This window comes from Thermobia domestica, chromosome 11 (genome assembly GCF_964235325.1).
Source record: "Thermobia domestica chromosome 11, izTheDome1.hap1.1, whole genome shotgun sequence".
Classification (NCBI taxonomy): domain Eukaryota; kingdom Metazoa; phylum Arthropoda; class Insecta; order Zygentoma; family Lepismatidae; genus Thermobia; species Thermobia domestica.
This window is the reverse complement of record NC_137464.1, coordinates 81,263,195-81,280,511: the sequence shown is the minus strand read 5'-3', so window position 1 is coordinate 81,280,511 and position 17,317 is coordinate 81,263,195. Positions and strand designations below refer to the sequence as shown.

Below are 17,317 nucleotides of genomic sequence, written 5' to 3'. Positions count from 1 at the left end.
TATCTTTCACACCTACACATACCAAAATCAAATCTTTCGCATAAAATTCTTCCAAGTAAGTGTTTCGTTGGCGCTTTTCAAAATGTTGAATTATTATTCAGCAACGCAAGAACCGACAATGGGCGAATCCACATTACGATTACTGGTAGGCTGTGTGGTGTACCATTTCACTTTTATGGGAACAATTTTGTATTGGTATTATGATTTATAATTCTGTTCTTTCCTTAACGAGATCTATTTTATACCAAAATTCGGTAAAACAACGAGAGTTAGTTGCTTGTCAAAAAGTAATCAGACATATACAGTAGTAGTAGAAAATAAAAACTAATTAATAAACTTGTTCAAGTATGTGTTGTTGATGACAGTAGGTCATTTAGACATTCAATTCTTCAAGTGATAAGATGAAAACAACGGTAATATTGATACTACCTAGTACAAGTATGTTTCCCATCTGTATGCAGTCATGCTTGCCATCGCCCAACAGAAGTTTGTATCACATAGGGGCAGGGTTTGCTGGGCTCAGCCCGAAGAAACGCCAGCTTTTTTCGGGTTGGGCCCACCTGAAAAGACCCACCTCGGTCTTGTAGCTTTTTGTTAGTATATTATTGGTATAACTAAGATAATCACATTGAAAGTGATTCTTATAAGATTTTGGACTTTCTTTGGACGAATTAGATGCTTTCACGTTAAGGTGTACAACATTCAACATAAGACCCTTATAAAGTTCTGAATGCACTGAATGGTTAAAAAAAAAGAAGAAAAAAAAACCTTAGCTTAAGGTAATTATAGAGCAAATTAATGTATGGATTATGCTTATAGCCTGTTTGAAGTAAAATATGCAGTTTTATATTTTAGAAAATACTTTTCGTAAATAGTGTGCTCGGCGACGCCGAGGGACGGTGTTCCTCATACGTTTGACGGGTTTAAGGTCGTAAGTACCGGTACTATCAGTAAATACGTAAACGCATTAGTAAAACTAATCGTTTTATTTCTTACCTTTGATGGTAACACAAGTATTCGTCAGTAAAATTTGGTTTTCCAACAACAGTTTAGTTCAGTCATTTGTTGCTACTCTTCAAATAAGCATTCTGTAGAATCAACACCAGAAGTAGCGTAAAAATTCTTGTCAAATTTAAGAAGCTTAATGCTCGGAGCTCCGAAGACTAAGTAACGCTTACTACTTCAAGTGCTGAATTCAAACTTTCGTACTAGTGGAAATTTCGATGTACAGTAAAGAAAGCTGCATTTTCGGGAAAAACCTGCCGTGAAAGAAGTGCTCGGGAAATTCCCGCAATTGAATGCACAAAGCATCGAAACTGAATACTTCAACAATAAAAGTATTTTATTCTGGAAGATATTTAATTTCATTTAAGACATTTTGAAACATTCATTTTACAAAAATGTGAGTTATATGTTTGTTAATTGTTTTATATTAATTTTCGGGAAAGAAAGGGTTTGAAACAAGTACTCGGGAAATTCCCGTAATTGAACTCACAAAGTATCGGAAGTGAACTTCAACAATAAAACCATTTATTTTACGCTGGTAAATATTTATTTCATATAATACATTTTGAAACATTTATTTTATAAAACGAGAATTGTATATTTGTTTTAAATTAATACATTTGGTATTCATATTTGACGAACGTCACTGAAGCTCCTGGGATGACTCGATCTACATTTGTTCGTTTGTCTGCCTGTACCACACACACTACAGGGTACAACTTTCGGTATTTTAAGTTTAAATTTTCAGGATACAAGCACGAGGCACTTTAAACTTCCTGTATAGATTTTGACGGCATACCAACGTAAAATTTCGAAGTGGCGATTTTTTTTTTTTTTTTTTTTTTTTTTTTTTTTTTTTTTTTTTAATAGGAGTATTCACGCTACAACGCGCAATATTCGATCTTTTAAATTAAATTTTGATGGTGGAAGCATGAGACGTTCTAAATTTGCTGGGTAGATTTCTCGGCGATCCAATGTAAAATTTCAAAATGGCGGCCATTTTTTCAAAACAGCAGTGATTAGAAAATTGTTGCAAGTTGCGACAATGACAACCTTGAAATATAAATCACATTTTAACACTTTTACCCCAAAGACATTGAAATAATTCGGAAAAAAAAATTAAACTCGAGAATACCCGAAAAAAACCAATGCGCCCAGGTGCTTTTTAGAAAACGCCGGGTTTTTTCAAACCCTGCATAAGGAAGGGAATTGTAACAAGAAATTATCAGGATAAAATTATAGCCACCAGAATAAGATGTGACCCAGAATTCCGGACAGGATATTCAGTTGGGTTGGGGCTTAGCGTCCCTTTCAGCATCAAGGTGTATAAGCTCAGCTACAGCTTAATGTGGAATCCGAACCACATGAGCTTTCGCCGGGAATCGAACCTAGGTCTCCCGCGTTGAAGACGTGTGCGCTATCCATATAGCTAAGAGGGAGCTTGGTAATCAGTTGGAGGTTAATGACGTGAGATTTCGGTTTTATACCTTAGGTCACTAAAAGTTTGCAAAGGAGTTTGAGTAATTATTAGTCTATTATTTTCCATTCTATAGGGAAATACGAGTGATGTAGAATAGAACGGTTAATAGTAATGTGGATTAAAGAACAACATATACATATATTATGTAGATCGTTACGTTGTAGTCAATGTAAAGCTCAGTATTAACTAGTGGCTTAATAGAGCTGTGCATGCTTAAAAAAATAATAAAATAAAAAGAAAAAATCAAGTACCAACGAAAGAAGGTCTAATAAGTGGTTATTATGTAACGAACTTCAAGATAGGTCCGCGAGGCCAGTTTTAATTGGAGTCATCAATAGCCAACAGCAAGAAAGGAAGTCGGGCTGTATTTAAAGATAATATCTGGTATTGGCCTACTAGAATTGTGGAAAAATACTGAAGAAACAACCGGATTCGAATCTAGGACCACCTAAGAAGAACGCTTACCACTATCTCTAGTAACACCCTAACCTTGTATTACTTAGAATGTTTTCCCAGAAAGACTAAAATTAGACGTAAGAATAACACAGGGCATAAATATTTCTAGCGCAAAAGCAAAAGAGCTACACAAAGAAAATAAGTGCAACTTGAAAAAAAAAAAAAAAATCATTTCAAGCCCCTTGATTACGCCCATATGTAATGGACATACTATATCCTGCTCCCAAATACGGTTTTGACTTCCTACCAACATCACATGTGAGTAATGTTTGCTTTTATTATTTTTACTGATATCTTTTGACCTTTCCAGAAAATTACTTAGTAAAGAAAAGTGTTACCAACCCAGATACTTTTCTCCAAATTGAAGAAAGTAAATATTTTATTTCAATGTAAAAAAAAAAAAAAAAAAAAAATGTGGCACTCGAGTCAATCTTTCTTGTGTAATATAAAGTACATTAGTAGTACTCAGAAAACAAATAGCTGCGTCATTGCTGTTCTTAATATTTAAAAGAAGGGGAGGTATGTTTTAAAAAAATATAATTCTTTTCTTATAAAAATTTAAAATTTAACAACAAACATAGAAAAGCATTGGCTTCGATGTATATAAATATACTTCTAGGACAAAATATGGAGAATGTAGAGCCAAATGGTTTTTGTTTCGTGGGTTTCGGTCAATTAGAAGCTGAGATATTTCAAATTATGTGCTACCCTTCAAAAGCAGTGTAAATTCCTCCGCATTTAAAGATTTTCCGGCTTTTAAAGGTCTCGCGGTGTAAAGGTTAACAACGCAACAACCTCTCCAGTTCTACGGAAGATTCACAGAGTTCTCCTAACACCTTTTCAACATTGATAATACTAGATATCATGATCATATTCCATGCTGATTAACATAAACGTTTCCAATATGTCCTGAGACAGAAAAGAGGAATTTTGTTTTAATTAATTTCAGTTTTGAGAATACTCGTTCGCAGTACACTTGTGTACATGGTAATGTTAAGGCATATTTATAAGCGACATATAGTGCATTTAATGAACTCGTCTGTTGTACAAAGTCAAAAAGAATAACTTCTGCACAGGACAAGGATGTGCCACAAGCTCTATCGGTTTTCACACTTTCTTGCTCTTCCGTTTCTTCGAAGTCTTCATCATTGAAATCTTCGATGCATTCCTGTTTGATAGTTTGTCCACTTGTTTTGAAGGTTACAACACCAGCAAATAAATTTGTACTTGTTTGCGAATTGTTTAAGTTCTTTTGATAGTTGAGCCATATCGAGGTTTAACTTTGTTGCACCTTTTGTTGTTTTAAATGCGTTCTTTGGAAGCTGTTCTTTTATTTCGTTGAAACATTTAGGATTTAGTAACCGTAAATCCTTAACTAATTCAGAAAGAGGTTCAAACCTTTCTTCCACATTGTTTATTGCTGAATTCAAAATCTCATAATAATGTTTTAATTTAAAGAAATCTGATGGGCTTAAGTCTTGACCTCTCTCATCAGATGGCTTTTCATCAGTCATACTTTTTTTCTTCATAGCTGACAAACAGGAAGATCATTTTCAATCTCAATGTCAGTTTGCAAAAGTCTTCCGCTTGTCATATACTTTTTCAAATTCTTTATCTTGGTGTTGAAGTTCCTCGCGTAGCTGTTCACGTAATTTTGCTATTAAATTCCAAGCAGTAGTGTAGTTCAGAGCTTGAGACTGAACTATTTAGAGATGGGATTGTTAACGTGAATAGCTTATCGTACACAGCACATATCACAGTGGTTTGGAATTCACACCAATTATGCAACAAGGTCTGGGCTTCAAACTTCGTTTTTACATCGAACTGTCTGCTGGTTGTAATGTCAATTAGGAACAGCAGAAAAGTCAGAAAACGGTTTCTTTGGAAGCCTGTTTATCTTGGTCTTTCCCTTGATAAATCTGGGTATCAATGATCGCATTTAAAGCTCTGTGTTTAATCCACAGACGAGTAGCTTCAATTTTTTGAAGCCTAAGAAGCTTGTCATTTCCAGTATAATTCTGCATTGCTTCTTCCGTTCACACATCCATGTGCTTATGTTATTCAGATAGAAACACTGAACTCGTCTGAATGAGACCAAATAGATTTACTTCATCTTGCTCTGTGGAATCTATCATTATCAAATTACGGACATGAGCCATATAATGTATGTGCGCATTTTCAGAATTGTCCTGTTTCAAATAACTCTGCACACCTTCGTAGCAACCCTTCACATTGGACACCCCATCAGACGAACAGGCTACCGCATTTGCCATAAACGCACCATGTTTATCGAACATGTCTTTCACCAGCTGATATATACCCAATCCGGTCATATCATGAGCCAAAACAAGACTCAGAAGACGTTCAAATGCTTTTCTATTGATTACATAGCGAAAAACCACACTAAGCTTCTTGAGTGACGATACATCTTGAGTCGAGTCAATCAGTACACTAAATGTTTGAGCTTTTTTATGCTAGTTAAAATGTACTTCTGAATGGCATGTCCTATAATGCGTACGAGTTTGTTTATGAATGTTTTCGACAAAAAGGTGACAAACGAACAACATCCTTTCCCCTTTGCCCTTTTACAAGACAAGTTTAACAGAGTATTTTAAAACCTTTGCAATGAGGGTGTGGCTTTTCTTCATAAAGCCATCAGCTTCATTTACGCGTGGTATGGGCCCCAGGGTGGGGAACTGTCCTGTTTTTTTTTTTGTGATGTTGCAATAACTTGTCAAATGACTAACAGAGGGCCCCAGCAAGACTTTTAAAGTCAGTCTCATTTCGGCATTTATGGGGCCCCAATACACAGTTAGACAATATGATGCTGGGGCTCCATTTTTCCTATTGTTGAAATACCTTTTACTAGGCCCCAAACAGAACTTTATAATATTGTTAGTTTCATTCCAATAATGGTAGACTTGTTTTATCCTACTTTTCGTGTTATTCACTATTCATTATATATATATATATATATATATATATATATATGAGGGCCCCGGCAGGGATTCCTGCCCTCCTGCCCTGGCCAGTCCGAACCTGCGTGTAACCATCTCCTGAACTCATTCACAAAATTGTATCTTGCGATCTGGATCGTCGTCACTTGTTGCACCAGCCTTGGAATGTACACACGCAACTTACCTTTCTTGTTTAGGCACCTTTCTTGATTAGGCGTAACATACTACTAGCAGGTGCCGCTGTCACGTGATCATTGCCCGGAAGATTTAATCGGCCTTTTTGCACTTCACACTGTTCCATGAACCTCGAATTTGACTTGTAGACGTGTAATTGTTATTCTTGAAGATGAATCAGTCGCATACGTCTCCATTATCTCTGAACTGCAATAACATTCTCAAGCTTCGAGTATCACTTAATCTGCTTCCTCTCTTTAAAGCTGAAATGCCCATCTGCCAAGTTGATGTTGCTCTCTCTCCACTAACTGGGTTGCACAGCTAGACTGACGAGTGTTTTGTCATCTGTTGAGAAAACATAACATTACTTTATTTTCCAGAAATTCAACCTTTTAGGTTGAAAATTAAATTTTCTGTGACAGTTGGAAGTATATATATATATATATATATATATATATATATATATATATATATATATATTTATTTTGACGCACCTGTTATATAGGCTATATATATTTAGGTTTCTGGAAATAGGTTGACCCGCGTTTCATCATCTTTTTTTTACTTTCGTTGTTAAACTGAGAGAGCTTTTTTGATACAATAAGCAAAGAAATAATATCTAAGTCTAACTTTACAACCATGTAATAAAACAGGTGGTTCATAAACGTTAGCAGCACGATTAATTCATTGACTAGTTAATTTGGATTGGATTTGATTGCAGTTTAGAGTTCCTTTGAGCAGCGAAGCTATATGAGATATGAGCGTAGATTAGATTAGATTTATTAATCATTCTGTGAACCATATTAACTGCAGCTTAACTTGGGATCCGAACCACATGAGAGCCAATATGGAGGATCGAATCCGGGTTTCTCGTGCCAAAAGCGCGTACGTTAACCATACAGCCATCAGGAAGCTCTATTAGTTAGTTAATGAAAAGTATTGAGAGTGATTTTATGTTTGTGTGATTAATAGAGACTGTAATAATTGCATTTCCAGCTTTAGGGTGAAGTATAGTTTTCCTGTAGAAACTATTGTTATGATTAACTGATATGATAATTCCTTTAAAATTAGCTTCGTACATTTACTATTTAAATTGTTCAATATATAAAGAAAAAATCTTCACAGAATCAAATTTCTTTTATCACAATCACGTTTCGTTTATGTGTGTAATATTTTAATTGTGACAATTTTAAAACACGTTAAAAAATTTTGACTATGGATCGAAGGAGATTTTCCTAAAGATTATTGAAACTTAAAATTAGTGGATGTTAGTAATGCATTGGAGGCATGAAGTTGACTATTTCGCAGTTATTATTGATGTAAGAACGTGATTGGTTTCATGACACTATATATTTAGAAGTTTAACGCGTCGTACTACTTAAGTGAGGTAACATTAACATAAACAAGTAAAGTAATCGTAAAGGGATGTTGTGCTCCGACCAGTACGTTAAGTTACAGATTGCTGTTGTCAAAATTACTGTTCAGAGAGATGGGTTTTCTTTAATTAGCATTAAATATTTAGAAATTATCTTCCGTGTTTAATACGTTATGTTGCTTATTCAGATTTCTTTCTCTGCTAGAATTACACACAGACACTCAAAAGATACGGTACATTGCTAGTCCTCACCGATAAAGCTTTTGTACTACTGAACTGCTGAATCTAAATACTAAAGACATAGCATATAGACCATGCGAAATCAATAGACGTTTCCTAGAGATTTCATGAATCAGATGTAAAATGAGAGTTTAGCTTTCTCATAGCCAATTCTATCTGAATTTCAGGAGCAGATTCATTACCAGCAAAGAAGGTTCAAAGGACTGCCACTTCTCTTCAATTGCTTCACGTAATATATATCGTTGGATATCACGAGCACTTCATCAAAATGCCTTCACCAATTTTCCCAGTTTCCAAATTGATATTTTTGTTCGTTAAGCAAGTTGCTAAGCCAGCATCAGAGTTCATAAAGAGAAGAGCGAAAAGCAGCCCCTTTTTTCGGAATAAAATCTGTATGCCTCCAGCTCAATGTATGTAATTTCTATTTTCTCTCTTTTGTCTATTCACTACTCACTGCTTGGCATTCTATTTTTGAAGTTTAACACGAAGTTTAATATTAATTTTCTGGCTGTTGCTTGCTTTGTGACTTTACATCTGCATCTGTGTATTATTTCTATAAAGTTCAGGGTAAAGGAACGTTATAAAATAAAAATCGGCAAGAAATAGGTAGAAAGAAGTAGTAGATACTCACCATCAGTTAATTGTTAAATACGTTGTATCGTAGTGTGAATTCATTCGTAGGTAATGATCGTAAGTAAAAGGTAAATGGTTGGTAATAGGGAAAATGTTATGTTAAGAGGTCGGAGCCCAACGTCAAATCATGGAATTATATGCTTTTTGTAGATTCTATGTTTAGTTTTCGTCATACTGGCACGTGGTGTATCAATATTTTGTGACTGTTAATAATCGTTTGTTAATCTTGTGAAATGTACCTTGAATTTGCAAAGAGTGAAAAATGCACGACTGAACCGTGATTCGAACTCTGGCCTATGGTTTATGGTGCTGGTGTGTTAACCACCGCGCTATCCGGTCCTCTTCCTCAACAACCATACATTCTGCAACTCTTGAAGTCAGTGCTCAGCCACTCAGACTACACGGAATATTTAAGAAGCGGACTAGCTAGTGTAGTGTGCTAATGCATCAACACGTCAAGTCGGAGATCTGGGCTTAAATCCCGATAAAATCCATCAATTCTTCTACTTATCGTGTATCGTGTGCACCTCTCAACTCTTTGTGCACAACCTATTGCATGACAATTATTTTATGAGAATTTCGTTACACAAAGCTATATAGTGAATCGAGATCTTTCTTGTATAGGTCAATTTGTTGCAGGTTCCCACAGTCTTAAAATTTGGAAATCCACCTTCTCATCGCCTACGGGATTTAGAAGATTTCTACATTGCTTTTGAGTCGCTGAATATAAAGGCATGGACTTTTTTATATTAGGGCTTCTAATAATGCAGAATACTATCTCATTCACGTACACAAGTTCAATATAGGATTGGAGGGAGAGATGTTTTCGCTCTCAGCAGAAACCTTTATGTAGATCAACATACTTTAATGTATCGTGACAAATCTTGAATTGGATTTGACTTTAATAATTTGTAAAATATCGTTAAAAATAATTTGAAAATTCAACCCTGAGGAGGAAAGGAGGAAGGGGTTAAAAGTATTTGGTAGGTACATAAAAATGAAGATTAAATTTTTAGATTGTATCATAACGGAAGCTTGAGATCACCGAAATCAAGTGCTGTCGAATCTAGCCGCTATTTAGTGGTCCTGGGGAAAACAAGATGCGATTAGCAGTAGGTCACTCACTTAGTGTCGTGAAGACAGTTGAAGAGCTACGTAAAAGGGATAACGAACTCTAGTCAAGAAAAGCAGTTTCAAGAATGATGAGACTAACGATGAGCTAATTATGTATCCCCAATTACATATCGCCAGCTAGTCGTCTTAAATCCTTCGGCTGGTTTAGTGCCATGACGGAACAACTACTTCGGGGGATCGCAGTGACTTTGGGTATGATTGAGAAGCCATCATAAGGGAAGGGGAGATTTTCACAGAAGAAGAATATGATAATCTTTGCCTGAATTCAATACAGATGACGCAAATGAAAGATGAGGAGTTAGACTATTGTTGCATGTCTCTGTCGAACCCCTGCATGTAAGGTACTGAATTTAGTATATGGAAACTTCTTGCTACACATATTACTGATGTCTTTCTCTTTCACAAGTTTAATATAGCGCGTCATAAATATTATTGACAATTTAATACATATCATCTTAACAGATGTTTCCAGATCTACTTGGTGGGAAGCCATACGTATTAGCTAGTCCTTTATATAAAAAGAAGTGTCCGATGTAATTCTGTTCATTAGCCGAAACTACTTTGTGAATCCGGATCATATTCGATGTAATGATTAAATCATTGCCTGTACATGTAAGTATAACGAATTTTTGAAAATTCAATCCCCCAGAAAGATGAATCCCCCAGAAAGATGGGGTAAGTGCAACATTTAGCTAGAATCTCATATTTCTTTTGAATGCAAAAGACGAAATTTGGTATATGCGGCTTTGGCGTACTTGGAATAGTTAGATTATATGTACGAATTTATTATGTGGGAAAGATAAAATATATCTTGGAGAACCAGCAAGTGTTCCTAAATAAACAAGACTGAGGCAATTGAATTAGATCTAATATATTAGGCTAAAGTGATATTGTGTACAGCAGTATCAACAATAGTATTTGAATGTATCTGGAATGCCCGCAAGAAGAAAGCAAAAAAAGTTCACAAATTTATGAGAGGGGGTAATTTCGTAAGATAAAAAGACGGAATTTTCTATATGGGGATTTTTTTTTTTTTTTTTTTTTTAACCAAGAGAATACGAATTTGCCGTACAGTTCTATAAATTCAGTATTGTGATGAAAATGGAAAGGGCTGTAGAACATTGACTAGGGCGGTGGCACGGGAGCAATTAATATTTCATGTTATAGATAAATGTCAATTGGAGAAATTCATACGGAAACAATAGTCCATACAGCTTTTTTTTTTTTTTTTTTTTTTTTTTTTTTTTTTTTTTACTTATTATTGTACGGTATTTTAATTTTTACTAAAACCTTTGCTTTCTACTGTAACAGTTGTCTTCAAAGGATACTGACAATAATTTCACCTATGTATCTTATATTGCATGTGTATATTTTTTCGTCCATTGTTTGCTTCTAATATTCGTATTCTATTTTCTCTTTGGTAACTTCTATGTTCATGAACTGTGAACAAAACTTATTCTGTTTGTATGTGTCTCAGTATTTTCGTGTTTGCCTGATAACTGAAAGGGAAACATGATTTTATTTGGTTTTTGTTTATATTGTGTGTCGTTGATGGAATCGATAAGTAAATCATAAGGACAAATCGGCAGGAATTTAAAAACAAAAAGCAAACAAACAAACAAAACAAAAAAAAAAAAAAAAAATTAAGTTGAATTACAGTTGGAATGAATAGAAACTGTGACGGAACTGCTTTAAAGTTATAGTGGCAGTGCTTCCTGTTGTTTGTCTAAAATTTTTCCCAAGTTCTACTTAACTGTACAGCTAATTTTAAAAAAGTCCCCTCACATCAAATTTTTAAGTTCTACAATTTATTTTTCTATTAATAATACGAGATTTGACAGTAAAGTTCCAGGACAGATGCTGGTACTCTGTAGTTACTGTAACAAAAAATTATCTTGTAAAACTAATACTATGATATTCTTCTTTTAGAGAAGATAAATATTTTGTAAAGAGAGCATTTGAGCACTTCCTCTGGACGAGTGGTTGATAGACTCCCACCCTGGTGTCATCAGAAATATGTGCAAATCCACCACTGAACCAGACGTATCATACAAACATACTACCATTAGATTAAGGCATTCTCACGGCGATCAGTTCTGATCATCTCGTAAATCTCTGTTACTGATTTCCTGAACTTTTCAGCAAAACGTAATGTTCGCCCTTTGTTCGTTGTAAGAATTCGTGACAATGGAAACCAGGGTATCTTTAATGACGAATGCTTAGTAGGCCATAGGTGCTCTCTTTACCAACTCTTCACATTCCTGCAAAAGAAGAATATAATACCATTAATCTGACATGATAAAACAATTTTCTGCCATTAGCTACAAAATATCAGCATCAGCCCTGAAACTTAATTGTCCTGAAACATTGTATTAACGTTAGTTAAAAGTTTAGATTTTAGGCAGGAGAAATCTGAAGAATTAGTATCCTTGGCAACAAATACTAGTACATATGTATAATCAATGCGTTTCTTGTCAGCACATCATGAAGTTTTGTTCTTTCGTATTTCTAGTTTTTCACTGGCTGGATGTGTACTGTAGGATGTGGCTAATGAATCTTGGAAGGCCAACGAATGTCCCTAAATTGAACGAGAATCAGGCAATTGAATTAGGGTCCAATATATTAGGTGAATCAGTGATATTTTGTATAGCAGCATCAATACTAGTATTTGAATATACCAGGGATGCCCGCAAGAAGAATGAAAAAGAGTCACAAATTTATGGTGAAATAAATAGGTTAGCAAATTCTATGAAGGAACTGTATGCCTTAAGCGAGAAACAAACTGCAGAAGTTAAAGAAATTAAGGATATGATTGAGAGGAAGTTCCGAGGCTAAATTTGGAAGTTTATTCATACGCGCTCAGTGAAAATTAGTCACGTTTTGTACAGACTTAAGAATAAATAAAAGTCGAACAAGATTAATAATTGTTATGGAAAATGATTAAGTAATGTTTTACGTTGTTCGCGTAAGTGATTGTAAATTATCAATTGTTTTTACGTCCGTCATAACTTATAGGAAGGAAAAAAATATTTTTCCATGTTGTAATAACTTTGTAGAGAAGAATATATATGAAAATACTTTACAGTTTGGTTTTGTTTCATATTCGTTTCTAGAGGTGTTAAATTTTTTGACAATAATTTTTTTCTACAGGTGGATGTTGCCTGTGTTTAAATAAATACACAGAATTTATTTTGTAACAAGAGACATCTCTTACACATGTTTGAAATTAATCATGACACTGATGCATAATTCTAGTTCATATTTTCGGTTTATATAAAAATATTTATAACTGCTAATAATGCAACAGTTTGACTTTCTCTTTAATTTTTACGTTATAGTTTTTGGTAGCTTACAAGGAAATACATTGCAGGGACTCAGAGTAGCGGCTGGAGAACACATAATATTTACACTTTCGCTGATGACTGTACAATTTATTTTTGAGATTGTACCTAGTTCATAGTTGTTCTAGATTGTTAGTGATGGAACATATCTAATATTGTACGGTTTTCTATTCGTAAACTCGTCGTTGTTTCCGAACATCTAATAATGAGCACGTTCGTTTTTGATGAGCACATTGGCCTGTATTACGCTACAAAAGAGGAGATTGAACTTAATAAAAAGGAGGGAAATAGCGAGCAATTCAAGATGCTTCTAAATATAAAGTTGATCAATAATAATTACCGTCCTTCATTTGTAAAGATCAATTACAGTTTATGTTGAAATTTGAGTTAACATAATACAACTTGTAAGAAGATATGATAGTTCAGAGACGAATCTATTTTTTCCTTAACTAGCAGAAATTGAAGGAATAAACTCAGTGGCATCAAGTAGAACAATTTTATATAGTTCATTTATACATAGCAATATATCGTCAATTTCGTTCTTTCATATTTCTAGTGATTCACTGGCTCGATATGCAATGTAGAATGTGGATTATGAACCTTGGAAGACCAAAAAATATACCTAAATTAAACGAGAACCAAGCAATCGAATTGGGATCTAAAGTATTAGGCGAAGCAACAATATTTTTCGTAGCAGCCTCAATAATAATGTTCGAATACACCAGGGATTCTCGTAAGAAGGAGCAGAAAGAATCGCAATTATATATGGAGATACGTAAATTGTCTGATTCCATGCAAGAACTATATTTCATGACCGATAATCAAAGTACCGAAATTAAAAGACTGAAAGAACTCGTTTACCACAAAATGTAGAATAAGAACATTTAAAACTTATAGGATACTAAGTAGAGTAATGAAATGACTATATGAGGATTTATGTTACAGTAGAAAATCAATATATTAAGTATTAGCTGGTTCAGAATTATTATATAAAAAAAATAAATCTTTCCTGTATATAGACTTAATTCTTTTTTCATATATGTAGGGTACGACAGAAAAAACTCATTTATTTCATTGTAAGAATAGAAGTTTTCTTTTTCTATGTTTATTTTCGTTACCGTTCGCAGTTTCGTTCAGTGAAAAGTTAAATTTCCCCGATAAAACACTTGGATACTTTGAAATATTCTATGCAATAAGTGTCAGTCACAGATATAGTCGTTGTCTTTACCTCCACTGATACTTCTTGTATTTTGGAAACATTTTATTAAATGACTGCAGTGTAATAAGTCGTAGAGCCACACTATACTATATTCCATACATAAGGTTGTATACCACAACAAATAGCAACCTTGTAAGAAGATAGTTTTATTGATGTGCTTAAGTTATTAATTATTATAGTAAACTTTACATTAACTGAATCTATTTGGGAATAATTCAACTACTCAAGCTTCGTGTAGCAAATGTACCGTATGTGGTCGTAAGGTCGGTTGGCAAGATGGAAACAAGAGTTTTCTATGATGACTCAGCATCGGATCAGTTGGATGACTACTTAAATTAAGAAGTGTGGAACTACTATAGAAAACTAGAAATAACTAATCGGGCGGTTACATTGAAATATAATTTCTCTTTTATCATTCAAGCTATATGAGACGTGGACCCGAACATGAGCTTCCACCGGCCATCGAACCCTAGTCTTCCGCGCCCAAGGCACGTACGCTAACTTTATAGTCACGAGAGAGCTGTAGAAATAACTGTGATGGCAATTGATGTGCTGACCACAAATCACGAAATAATAGCCACCTGAATGGCAATAATCCTTACGTAATACCAAGAAATATTAGTCTAGAAAGTCATAACAATGTATTACTAGTGTGTCTGAAAGTTAACATACCTATAACCACCTTTTGTTTAAAGAAATAAGTGAATACCACGTGTGGATGAATACGTACGGTAAATGAGTAGCTGCATATCGTCGCATGAGAACCAGAGGAATGTAACCCCAGAAATGCGGTTTACATTTTCTTCATATTTGGACATAATTTTGAAAGCCCCACTTGATGTAAATGAAACGGAACACCATCTATTCTTCTTGTCGATCATCTGTTGTAATGTAGCTCAATTACCATCCTATTAAAAACACAAGTTTCTAAGCAAATAATATTTTTGTACTCTCGCGTGTAAACCTACGAAAATGGAGTTACACTCCTCGTTCCTCTGGTTCTCACACGACGACATGTTTCGATATATATAGGGTGGGTCAAAATTATATATACACACTTTGAACTCTCATAGAAAATTTATTTTGCAATCTATAAAGTTAAGTTTCTTGGAAAAGTAAGGCTACAGTTCAATTTGAAAAATAAGTGTACTTTTTGGTCAAACCACTGAATGCTCGAAATGGTGGTTAAGTAAATGTTCAAGATTATGGCCTTCAGAATGAGCACATTTCTGAGTACAAGTCATGACTGCTTTCGTATTTCGCATCAAAGTCTCCAATGGTATTTTTGCGCACACAGTTTAAGTCGTATCTCAAAGTATTTACGAAGGTACACCACATTTTTTACTGTGCCCCATAAGAAAAAAAATCGAGCGGCGTAAGATCTGAAGAGCATGCAGGATAGTCGATTGGTCTTCTGCTTCTGTCCAGTAACCTGGTCAATTTTGATCCACGCATGCTCGCACATCCCTATGATAGGCAGCAAGGTGTCACCTTGTTGGTAATAAAACCTGCCATTACCGTACATTGCAGGAATGGCAAGGAAAATGGAATCGGCAAGCATTGTTAGGTACCTTTTTTCTTTAGTATCTTTAAAATGGAAAGGCCCAATAAGTTCCCTAGAAGACTTACCATATCAGACATTTATGCCAGGCAAATTCGCTGCCTTTTCAACAGTAATGTGGAAATTATCTCAAACCCAGTACACACAATTATACCTATTGACATTCCATTAAGTTTGAATTGGGTCTCATCCGGTCAAACAATGCTACCAAGAAATCCCGGTTCACGCGCAACGATGTCCTGAATCCTTCACAAAATTTTATCCTGTGATCTGGGTCGTCGTCACTTAGCTATTGCACCAGCCATGGAATGTACACACGCAGCTTACATTTCTTCATTATGCGTAGCACAATACTTGCACTTACACCGCTCTTACGAGTCCTTATGTTGAAAATGTTTGTGGTGATCGCTGAAACCGTTTCAGGACAACAACTGACGACTCAACACTTATGGCCGTGCGAGGTGGTCATGATCGGCCATTCTGCACATCACACACTGTTCCATGAACCTCTAATTTGTCTCGTAGACGTGTAATTGTTATCCTTGAAACTGGGTCAGTCTTATATTCACGTCTTCACTGTCTCTGAACCGCAGCACCATTCTCAAACCTTCAGTAATATTTAATAACTTGCTTCCATTCTTCAAGTCTCAGACATCCGTCTGCCATGTTAATGTTACTCTCTTGCCAGTAACTGGGTTGCACAGGTAGACCAACGATTCTGTTGAATAAATATGACATGTGTAAAAATGTCGGGTGTTAACATGGATCAAGGTTGCATTGTTACGTCCGTGAAATTGTCTTGTCATTTTTGTCTTGTATCATCATGTCTGGAAAACGGATTAGTCATACCATTGGACCCTCATATTTGAAGCTTTTTAAAATTATTTCACGTTAAAGTTAGATGTCAGGAATCATTCTGTAAAATTACTAGTTGAAAACGTTGTTTGTGCGTTATGTTACTGTATTCTTATCTTGATTCAGGATTTCACAGACTCTTATATACAATTAATAAAAAAAGACTCAGATATCTGTCATATTTTTACTCTTATTGCGTTATTAAGAAATATATATTTTTAAAAGTTGTTTTTGGACACGGTAGTATTTGTATGATTGCTTCACTTCTGAATATGTATGATAGCAGCATGAACGTTTGTTTTCATATTTCCAGTATTGCACTGGTGCGATATGCATTATGAAGCTTGGAAGGCCAACAAAAATTCCTAAACTGAACGAGAGACAAGCAATTGAATTGGGATGCAATTTATTAGGCGAACTTGTTATCGTTTTTACTGGAATAGCAGCAGTTGCTGTTGAATGTGGTAGGGATGCCCGCAAGAAATAAAATACAGAAGCGCAATTATGTACTCAAATACGAAATTTAACAGAATTGGTACATGTTCAGTATTTCATGGATGAAGAAATGACTGAAGAACTTCGCAAAATGAAAGAACTCCTCAAGGCAGTACTCGGGCAATAAATTTGTTAACGCTTTAACACGCTCATCATTCATACTTACGTATTGTGTACGGACTGTGTAGAAATACAATGCAGTATCAGTGATATATATTAATATATTTTATGTAGCAGACGAAAATGTGTATGTATTACTTTTATTGTTCCGTACTCTTCTAGATAACGAAACATTTTTATGTGGCTACTCTGTAATTGTTTATTAGGAAAACTGCATTAAAAGATATCTTTTTTAAGAATTTAGTTTCTTATGCATTTGTTGCTGCTAATGC

The 17,317-nt window shown here is 34.9% G+C and overlaps 1 protein-coding gene across 5 annotated transcripts in view; it reads left to right on the top strand.

Annotated features, from left to right (window-relative positions):
• The window catches only part of LOC145664227 (putative OPA3-like protein CG13603), a 68,746-nt gene that overhangs the window by 34,242 nt on the left and 17,187 nt on the right, over positions 1 to 17,317 (top strand). For 2 of the 5 annotated variants that reach the window (XM_081730697.1, XM_081730696.1), the window contains exon 2: positions 7,855 to 8,097. The exons of 2 other annotated variants lie outside the window; for them this stretch is intronic. In XM_081730697.1, coding sequence (XP_081586823.1) covers positions 7,956 to 8,097 — 142 coding nt within the window. In that variant the 5' untranslated portion in view covers positions 7,855 to 7,955. Of the gene's footprint in view, positions 1 to 7,854; positions 8,098 to 11,966; positions 12,537 to 17,317 lie in introns of those variants that run through there. One more of the 5 variants, XM_081730698.1, reaches the window with a different exon arrangement.